Genomic DNA, 10,810 nt, shown 5'->3' on the forward strand with positions numbered 1-10,810 from the left:
GCAGGGGTTGCAAGGGCAGGTCAACTAGGGTGTGTAAGACTGGTAGCAAGATCCTTGCTAATACTCCAGCAAGGATGGCACTGAGCTGGGATATGCAAGTTTTACTTGTGTGCAGTATGCAAACTCAGCACAAACAGTAAGAATAAAACCTATAAATTGGAGCTGTGCTCAAACATCATCCAGATAAACTGTTTGTACATGCATAGTTCAGATTACAGTAATGAGAAAACTAATTGCTAGAATCCGATGTTTCCCTGTAATGAATCCAGATGGGTCTTTACTTTTCTGACACAGTGAGAATGAACCATTTATTAATGGTCAGAATAGAGAGCTGCCTTGTACTACACAAATCCAAACATCTCCATTCAGTGTATTTTAGTGTCAAATTCACTCCCCTGCTGTTTCAGTGAACGGTTATATCCAGCCAACACTAGGTCAGACTGTAGCAGGCAATATTCAGTGTAGAAAACCTGAGAAAATTGACTTATATGGCAGAGCTCAAAAGTATTCTTTTATTTCAACAGATTTACTCTTGCAGTTTATGCAGAGGTAGTACAAGTTATCTGTCATTTTATTGAGAAATGCTCAAGTCAATACTCTTGGATTTCAGTGGAGAAAGTACCAAAGGTAAGCAACTCAGATGCTCAGTCTCAGAGAAGCTGAGACTGTTACTAGCCTTAGCCATCCCCCATCTCCTGCTGGAAAATTGATAAGATTATGTTCCCTGGCTTCCCAAATACTCCTCCTCTCCCATGATAATGGTAAGACAAAGAATGTGTATTTTATTTGTTTCAGTACTCCCCATGGTCTAGCATGGTCTATGAAACTTAACGGTTTCATAGCAGTTGAAAAACAGGAGCTTGAAATTACTTCCTACTTGTTATACAGCTGCCCTGGATTTTTCTGTTTATTAGCTTTCTTGATGGGTTGTTTCGAGTTTTCAGCATAGCTGAGTTTCAGTACAATCGGGCCATTACCCAGTGGGAATTGCAAATGTATGTAACTGTTTATGTACTCTAAAGCAAAGTAGCTGGAGCATTCCCCTCCTACCTCCTGAGAGCAAATCATCTTAAGAAGCATCCTTGCTTTCAGTGCATCACAAGCTAGCACATTGCTTGGCATATGGGAATGATATCACAACCAGCAATACTGCAACTTTCTTACCGATTTCTAATGCAAGTGAAAAATCTTCTGGTTCTTCCAAGTACATGTATTAGTTACTAAGAAATATAACAAGGTGGTCTTGGTACTATTTATGCTTTTGCTTTTCCCCACTGTATGCGCCAGTGGTATTGAGCATGAAAACAGGCTGATGTAGCAATGGGAACACTGCTTTCTTGCTGTGCTTATGATGTACTGTGATGGATGTCATGATTTCAGTCTATTTTAAAAGAATGTGATGATGGAAGAAGCTGTAGACAAGTATTTTAACTCCCTAGCTTATTTCACCCTCAAAGCTGGAATGCAAACTCAATTTTTGCTTTTCACAATCCCACTACAGCATACTGAAAGAGGCTGCAGAGTGGGATTCCTATGAGAAACTAATCCTGTTATTACTGTTGTGTCAAATACAATGCAAAACCTAATCCTATTGTGGTTACCCCCTGCCACAGTACATTATTGATGGGCACAAGCATGTAACAGTAGACAAACTGGCCCCTTATATATAACAATTTATCTACCATTCTCTACAGCAGCACCTAACATGCTTGACCTTATTCTCAAAGCCTTTGCTTATTGGTGCTGCTTGGCAGTCTTATTCTCTTCTTCCCCAACACTCAGGGTCTTCTTTGTACATAGTGTAAAGTAGCATTATGGCTTTCAATAGCACTGAACTGTTAGATCAGCTCAGCCAGCTCACAAAACTTCACCTTACTATTTACATAGTGAGTAGCCATGCGAAGAAATGAGTTGTACCATTCTGGTCATGCCCCAACTTGAAATCAGTTGCATTTATCCCCATTTACAATACTGTAGAGAATGTTACCCTGTTAATCCTGCAACTGGTTAATTCTAGTTGAGTATACCTTTACAGTCCAAGACTCCAATCTGTACCTTTAGCAGGAAAACTCTGAACTAATGCAAAGGCACAAAGTACCAAGTCAGCCTTGCTTTTCTACCTGCTGTGGTGTTTCGGTCTAACGTGTCCTCCAATCCAAGCTTTTTCAGTACAACAAAACTATAAAGACATCAGCATTCAAGGTACCAAGTGTAAGACATAATTTTGCAGTGCATGCAAATTTTGCATGCAAACAGTTAAGTCCTTATCCTTCCTGAAGAGAAAATGCAGTCTGAGGCAGATCCCCATCAAAACAATTTGCCTATTCTTTTCTCAGAGGAAGGTTGGAAGTAGACTAGTTTATGGGGTCTGTGGTGTGATACATTCAGCCTGCTCTTATGCGTCACCTATCCCATAGCAGACACACTTACCTGACTACAAATGCCTCTTTTAAAGATCAAGCTTAGAGTGCAAGCAGGTTGCTGTGCTTCCCAAAACCCCTCAGGAAAGACAGTAGTCAAGATTAGGCCAGAGAAGTTAACTTGGCAGGACAGACTTTGAGCCATTCTGTAATAGAGCAAACAACTGCTGGTTCAGCCCACCATAACCTTGTGAGCACTGTTCCCTGGCAGACAGGCAAGAAAGATTTAATTTGTTGTTCACCAAAACCCACAAAATTCAGCACTCAAGTTTAACGAAAGGGTATTTTTTTATTCCTAATTAAGACTGTCTCGAGGACATAAGTGAATGTTGGAAAACCCACCCGAAGGGCACATACAGTGAACGTGGCAAAGTACAATGTGAACAGCCCTCGGGGTTCAAATAAGGTAGGACCATCAGCTAGTGAGGAAAAAGCCAAATTAAAACTCTACTGAAGATGTTACACTTTCTTCTCCATTTACACTGAAAAAAAAAGTCAAGCCCAACAAAATCCTTGCATCTTTAACAATACATTCAGTCCTGGCTAAAGAGTTTTATAAGATGGCAACAGGATGACTATAATACAAAACGTTCACTACTACACTCTGTACACGCCTGTTGTCCAAGCCCTCCCCTGAACCCAGATAATGATGGTGCCCCCATTATTTGCTGGCTTGCTGGGCCTGCCGGCGGAGGAGGACGTAGATCTTCTCCTTTATCCAGTCTTTATTGTACGGCTGGTATGTCTGAGTATCAGCACGGTAACTAAAGAGGAAAAAAAAACCACTTATAGTATTAATCTGCTCTGTAGTACATTTACCAGAAGAACTTCACAAAACAATTACGCATCCTCAAGTGTATGAAGCAGAAAGCTGTGTGCAGAACACAAGTAATATCAGAAGAAGATGGGAATTGTGGGTTATCAAACAGATTTATCCTGTTAGCTAAAAACCAGTCACCCAGCAAATCAGTAAAAACCTGAAATAAAACTAGATGCCCCAAGGACTACTGAGTGCCTGGTTCTCAGCATGTTCACATTTTAATTCCTGACTATAACTGCTTGTGGGAGACAACAAATAGAGAACCTTGGTATTTCTGAGCTCAGAATGAAGAATAGTTCCACCAGGAAATGATCCAATTTGTTTCAACAAGCCAAGCAATTTTCCAATACTACTTCACCCAAGTGTTCATGTAAGCTTTCAAGTGTTCCACTAGCACTTGGAATTTTGTGAAAACTACAATCTTTCAGGAGCAAAGATAGACTCATGGATGGATGACAAAGGATTCTTACCAGCTGCAGTGATGGCAAGCTTACCTCTACCAAACAAGGACACTTCATAAAAAGCAAATTGAAAACAAGAACCCACAGACTCATTTTCTTTGCTACTCAGGATAGTTGGTAAGAGCAGTTCACCAGCAAGATTTCTTGCCAGTGCCAGAGAACTCAGTTACTCACAACACTGTTGAAGCATAATTAGACCAAAAGTGAAAGCAAACTGTGTGAAGTTATCTGTGTAGATTCATGCCCTCCTTTTCCCCTTAGCTGTTGAAGTTGAATGTTTTTTTATGAAGGTGGTATTTTCACTGCAGACTTCAAGAACTACTCAAGTTCTACTCAGTTTTTAAATCTTGGTACATACATTTCTAACCAGATAAGAAGGTTGAGATTTCATTGGTAAGAAGCTAAACAAAAATCCAGAGTTAACTCAAATTACAGTTCAACAAATTACAGTTCTTGTCTAAAGATAAAATCCCTAAGCATACTGTTTCTAAGAAAACCTTGTTACTTAAAACCCAGCATGACTGGTTCAAGGACATAGAAAGTTTCAGTATATATTGATATAGTAATAGTAGCATTTCCAGTGCAGCATAAGAAATGTTAGTTTCAGAAAAGTGACTGATTTATGTCCCCATATCAATCCATTCATAATGCTACACCACAAGAACAGATAGCAGGTACTTTAGGAATCTTCATGAACACAAGACACATCTGGTACGCTATGTGCTATGTGTGCCATCTGGTGGAAAACTATGAGCTGAAGTAGAATTGGCAAGATAATGAGTTTACAAGCCTGATTAAGAAAGGCAGAATATTGCTAGGAAACAGTTACTACTTCCTGAAGAAAGCAGCTAGCTTCAGTCTGTTAGATAAATTAAAACAAAGTGTCTTTCAAACTGTGTCAGCCTAGTGCTTTGAAACCTGAAGATCAAACATGTCAGAACGTCTAGGGAAAACTAACTGCAGAAACTAATCCTGTTTTACTTATTCTACTGAAAACATTGTTAAATGCCATTTATAAGTCACTACCAGTAACATAAGGTTCTATACATCAGAAAGCAATCTGATGCTCAGTTCTGGTGCTTTTCAATAGCCTTTTATTTTAAATGTATTAACTGGCAAAGGCTGTTCACTGTGCATCTACATGAGTACTTGCACTGGGGTTTCAAATGGAGCAGTAATTCTAGAATTCTTATATTCAAAAGCCTAACACTATGGTCTTTTGTTACTTAAATATGAAATCTGTATCATTATTCCTATGGAATTTTTGTGGTTAGTATCACTGTCATATCAAACTGTCACCTTGAAATGTATAGTGTGGAAAGTACTCATGATCTGGATTAAGTGATTTTTTTTTTTACAATGTTGTGTTTTGACGAGTGAAATTTAACATCTGGTTTTACAGTGCAGTCAGAATTGAAAGCACACAAGACCACCTTTACTCATAACTTTAAAATGCAGATGAGAACTGGAGATAATATATTCATAAGAATAGTTAAAATAATTAGCTAGGGCTCTCTGAAGGACTGATCTCTCAGGAACAGATCACTTCACTAGGATTTACAAAACCTTTCATCTTGCTGTATCTTGACCGAAATAAAGAGCTGGCCACATGCACTTCTTGTAGACTTCTACCATACCACTAGTACAGCCCTCAGCTGAGTAAAATTCTGTAATCATTCTGCTTCTCTAAGAATTGGACCAACTGCAGATACAGCCCAAATTTAAACAGATTCTAGCATAAATAAATAACGCATGTGGTTGTATTCAACTGCTGGATTTCAGTATTTGAAATGCAGGAAGCTTCAATGTGACTAAAATCCAAGTGGAACTGTCAGTTTCTAAGCTTTCTCTACAGGTGCTGCATTCCAATGTAGTTAACTGATGTGGTCAACATGGCATGCCAGCTGCAACACTGCTGCCTTACAGTTATTGCATACACCACCCAGAACCCCGCCAGATTTCACACAGAACATGTAAGAGTTTAGATGTGAGATTTCTGACTTCTTTAAGCCACTGAAATGGACTTATATAAGTCAACTTACACAAGACAGCTGAGGTCTGCCAAATCATCAATGAAGTCAAACAACTGGCTGATATCATATGTAATGGATGGACTGTTTGGGTTCATTCTCTTCAGATGCTCTTCATACATTTTACAGACTCCTACAGAGAAACAAGAGCAATGTTAAACACAACTGTTATTTGCTGAAACTTCTTCAGCTACTGAACCACAAATATCAGGAAAGTTTAGAGATGATTACCATGAAAACAGAGACATAACCATCTTACTCAGATTCTGAGGATTTGAAATGCTTTTGCTTTAGCTATTTGCACGGAAACATAATACTATAAAATCAGGTAAGAGGCATAGAAAGAAACACTGTCATCATCAAGAGGGAAAGTTTTAGTTCTGTCAAAGATGTAACTTTCCATGCAGTAAGCTCCAATGGAAACAGGAAATTCCTTCTGATAAATTTAAGACAGCAATTGCATCATATATTCCTACTGTAGAAACACCTGAGAGAAAAACTAGTATCACATACAGCTACTCAAATCTCAGAAGAAAGATAATTCTTGATGAAAGAATCAAATAGGGATTCTGATGTAAAAGTGACAGCACAAGTGTGCAGATGAATTTAAATCAGTTTTATTTAAGCTAACCCATAAATAATTCAGATATATTTCAGAAGAATATATAATGGAAGTGAGCACAGAGGCTTTACATGGTCTTTATTAAGCTTTTGTTTGCCTGGCAAAACTTCCTGAACTAGAATTTTTAATGTTAAGTGAATGTCCACATTTAAATCATACAGCTGTAATATCTCAATCTTTTTTCCTAGCTCACTGTGTGTCTCAAAGTCACACAGGACTTTTTCTCTGGCATATATGCTACAAGCCCGCAAATTATGTAGCAATTGCACACACACTTTTATTTCATACATTATTTCCAGTATCAACCTTTCCTTTACATGGCTAGCACAAAAATTAGCAAGAGTTGCATTCAGGCAAGACTGCTGCATGCGAATATTGCCTGCTGTCACAAAATGTATGTAGTTCCATCTAGTTTAATCAAACAGAGACATTTAATGTAAAAATGAAGTTTTAGAAATTAATAATAACTAATTTTTAGTTTGCTAAAACATAAGTAAACTAAAATAAGGGGACATTTTTACTTTTTTTTTTTTTGCAATTACCTTGGGAGAACATAAACAGCAACTTATTTTCTTACTAAGTCTGGGAATATGTCAGAATGGGGCTTTAACAACAGTTTTGACTACCATGTCTGCACCCACCTTCCATGCACTCATTCACCGATTCATAATCGGCATATGTTCTGCCTTCTGGCCTCTTGGTAGGCTGGACAAGTAGAATTGTGTGAGACTGAAAAACAAAAGAAACACCAAGAAAACAGGTTACTTGCAAAATCTGAATGATTTTTTTTTAAGTGATTTATCTGGATGAAGCATTAAGGAGAAACATAATATTAGAACACTGAACTGGCAATCAAGGACACAGGCATTTTCCAAAAGCACTTACTGTTCATATAAACGGTGTTAAAAATTTTTGGTTCCTATCAATCTCTACAGAACTTTAAAATGTCTAAAATCACCAAGAAAGCAGCTACTGTGCTCAAAAAGGTATCACAGAAATGGTAATTTCTATTTAAATGCAAAAGCGAAGCAATAAAGTCAATCCATAAAAGCCATGCCATTAGTGCACTTACTTATTCCATTCTAAATGCAAGCTATTAGTAAGATTTAAAATACCCCAATTAAAGAGCAAGGAAGGAATCCAACTTCATCATCACTCTCTCCTTAAAGATTTTAACAGAAATGACTATTTTGAGTTATTCATTTCACTTCAGCAGAACACAAATTATACAACAATACCACACTTAGTATTCAAGATGATTTCCTGCAAAACAGATGCACTGATTTTTCATACTTCAGTAAGTCTACTGAAACAGCAATTATGGCACAGATAATAGTTCCAAATGTCAGGATCTGTAGGCTTGTTCTTCTGCTGGAAAGACTTAGATGGTTGTACAGTCTGTGGCTTGCTTTATTTCTGTAATAATTTTCACTTGGCTACAGCAAATAATCTGAGCAAACAAGAAAGACTTTTGAAGTGTACACAATCTGTGATCTAATTAACAGGTTACACAGCATGGAAAGTTTGCAAGCACATTACAAAACACCATTTCCAGTGCTGCTAATTGAATCCAACATTTTCAATGCTAATATATGAAGTGAGCACACAACATGCAATATTCATGGAGGTAACTGCGGAGTAAGACACACTGGAAACAAGTGCCTTAGTGTATTATTTAGCTTAAATTAATTCTGACCCACACTTTGGATGTACTGGTGAGGATACCAGTTCAGTGTTCAAGTAGAGTGACAGAAAAATGGCAAATACTAGGATTTACCAGGAACATACATGAAAACACTACATTTTTGTACCATGATAGCGTTCCCACACTTGGAATAGAGTTTTCAGCTCTTTAAATTCTGTCTTACATAACATGATAGAAAGACACTTGGAGAAACTCAGTAAAAAGTTACAGAGTGTTACATAGCAAGACTTTTCCCAATCAGAAATGGAAAAAGAGGGGAACTCAGAGCTACAAACTGCAACAAAAATCACACAAAGGAGACTAGATCATGAAAGGCAGTTCACTTTCATGTATGCCAGAAGATGCCAGATTTGAAAGGAATTTCCCAAGGGGGGCTGGTATCTGGCTATTCCTAAGTGCATTGTGCTTGAATAGGTGTGTCTTATCAGAGAGTTCGAATGATTGCCAAATTTTATTATAAAATACTTTTCCACACTATCATTTTCACTTGCTGGTCACTGATGACAAGGCTTGGTTCCAGCACTTGCAACTCTGACTTCTTGGGAGCATATGACTAAGAATCTCTGATTAACTAACAACAATTGGATGAGATGTCAGGTGCCAGTTTGGTCAGTGTGTCTTGCAAACTATATTTTGGGTGTCTGATTACAAACACATACTCATCTCTTTTAACAAAACTCAGTATTAAGAAAAAGTTCTACTTGCTGACAAAACCTAAGAGAGCACAGCTAAAACTGAACTGTTTGATAACTGAGTAAATTTTGTACTTTGTCTCTCAGTATTTTGCTGTGGAATAAATTTAGGTTTTCTGGCTATAAATATCCAGACTATTCCTCCCAATCTTTGAGTGTTGAATGAACGTACATATTCTGAGATTATCCCAATAATCAGATTACAGGAAAATTTTAAAAAAAAGGTGAGCCAGACATGTAAGACAGTTTTTTCAGAAATTTACAGCAGAAATTATTTGTGTTTCTGGCTTTTTTATCACTTCAGACAGTTACAATATCCCTATCTGATACTGGTGTGGAAATTACTGAAATGAACACCACTGGGGCCATCATACTATATAATTAATGCATTACATCTCAAACATTTATTTGGGAACTTTGTATTAGTTCACTTATGGGAGGGGAAAAATAAAAACGTTTTGATCAAATTTCTCCTTCTCTCCTAAAAGTAAAAAAAAAGTGACTTGTTCAGAAGTCTGAGAGAAGTTTTCTCCAACTATTACCTGTCCTACTGAATATGTAGCTAGATGACAGGGCAAAAATGAATGTAACTAATAACTATTATGTCTTCCTTTAGGTATAAGAAAACTAAAAGAAGGGGAAGATCCATAAAACTTTAGGTGCTAGGACCAGGTTGTCTGGAACAGCCCAGTACAGACTCTTATTATTCTGATGGCATATGTTGGGCATTCTTGCATTTTCTTTAAAAGCAGATCTGTGCTGGCTCTTGTTAAGCAGATCACTGAATGCGATACCACATGGTTTATACCACAATAATCCCAAACCTCTAAAGAGTACGTTAGAAAGTGCTCCAGTTACTGAAGATACAAATGTGTACAAATGGTTAAGGCACTGTTGACAGTCAAACCAGCAGGAGCTAGGCAGCATCTGCACAAAGAGGCTTCCACCAATTGTAATTTATTCAACAATAAAGTAGGAAAAAAAACAAAAACCCCTCCCCCAAAAAAAGCCAAACAAAAAACCCAAAACAAAGGAATATAAGCAAGTGTTATAAGATATGCAATGATGCAAAAACAAGTAGTATATTGCATGCAAATAAATGCCTTTCAGTTACTTCTGCAAGGCAGAAAAAGTGGTTTAAGGTTTGAGTGTCCATAATTCCACGCTGGACAACAGGGGCGAGAGCTTGTGGCTGCTCTCCCTAGTAGAAGCTAACCGCTTATGAGCGGGTACCAGACAGATGCAGAAGTTTGCTGCAAACCTAGAAGCAGCCGCCCTTCCACTGCAGGGCAACAACTTGCTTCAACACTTTCAAATTTATTAGATGAATGTACTAGTAGGCCTTTGTGCTTTAGTGTGCTATTCAAGCAGCCCACCAGCGCAAGTTACCGCCTTTCCCCCCTCCAAGCGCTGGGAAGGAGCCAGGAAAGCAGCACGGGCAGAACCCTCCCCAGTTCACGCCGATCAGCCATTTAAGGTAGGCATTTGCGAGGACAACGCTCGCCGGGAAGAGCTGCGCTCCCAGAACCGCCCTGGGACGGGGCTGAGGCTCCTGGCCAAGCCCGCTCCACGCCAGGACGGCCATTCCCCCCACCCCCTCCTTGCCGAGAGCAGCGGGCCGTTGTGCCGGAGAAACCCTGCCAGCGGCGGGGCACTCTCGGCTCGGGCCCGGAGAGGCGGTCGCAGCCTCCCCCATTGCCTTCCGCGCCTTCCCGCCCATGGCGCCGGCGGCCCCCCTTGCCCTAGGCGGGGTAAGGAACCCCGTGGGCGGCCAGGCAGGGCTCCGCTGGGCCGACATGCCCCGCTCACCATCACGGCTCCCGCTCCTCAGCACCGCCGCAGACAAGAAGCGCGCGACGATCCCCCCACAATCCCCCGCGCCCGCCGGAAATGCCGCGCTAACGGCTGACCGCGGCAGCTTGCGCACGCGCACGCAGACAGCTCATCCGGCGGGGGTGGCGCTGAGGATGCCGGGAGTGGCCGGCTGAGCCAGGCTGGAGGGGGAGAAACCGTCTGGGCAGCCATCTTTGATGAGGGAACCGCTCCTTCCCGCCGCGGCC

General features: G+C 39.9%; 1 protein-coding gene across 1 annotated transcript; it reads right to left on the bottom strand.

The window, feature by feature from the left end:
* Positions 1 to 2,689: 2,689 nt before the first annotated feature.
* ERH (ERH mRNA splicing and mitosis factor) lies at positions 2,690 to 10,668 on the bottom strand. The gene is made up of 4 exons (XM_005149242.2): positions 10,560 to 10,668; positions 6,995 to 7,082; positions 5,744 to 5,864; positions 2,690 to 3,184 (listed from the first exon to the last, which is right to left on the bottom strand). The coding sequence occupies exons 1-4, from the start codon at positions 10,560 to 10,562 to the stop codon at positions 3,082 to 3,084; spliced, it is 315 nt and encodes a 104-aa protein (XP_005149299.1). The 5' UTR covers positions 10,563 to 10,668; the 3' UTR covers positions 2,690 to 3,081.
* Between the last annotated feature and the right edge of the window lie 142 nt (positions 10,669 to 10,810).

The sequence above is a fragment of the Melopsittacus undulatus genome, chromosome 4 (assembly GCF_012275295.1).
Source record: "Melopsittacus undulatus isolate bMelUnd1 chromosome 4, bMelUnd1.mat.Z, whole genome shotgun sequence".
Taxonomy (NCBI): Eukaryota; Metazoa; Chordata; class Aves; order Psittaciformes; family Psittaculidae; genus Melopsittacus; species Melopsittacus undulatus.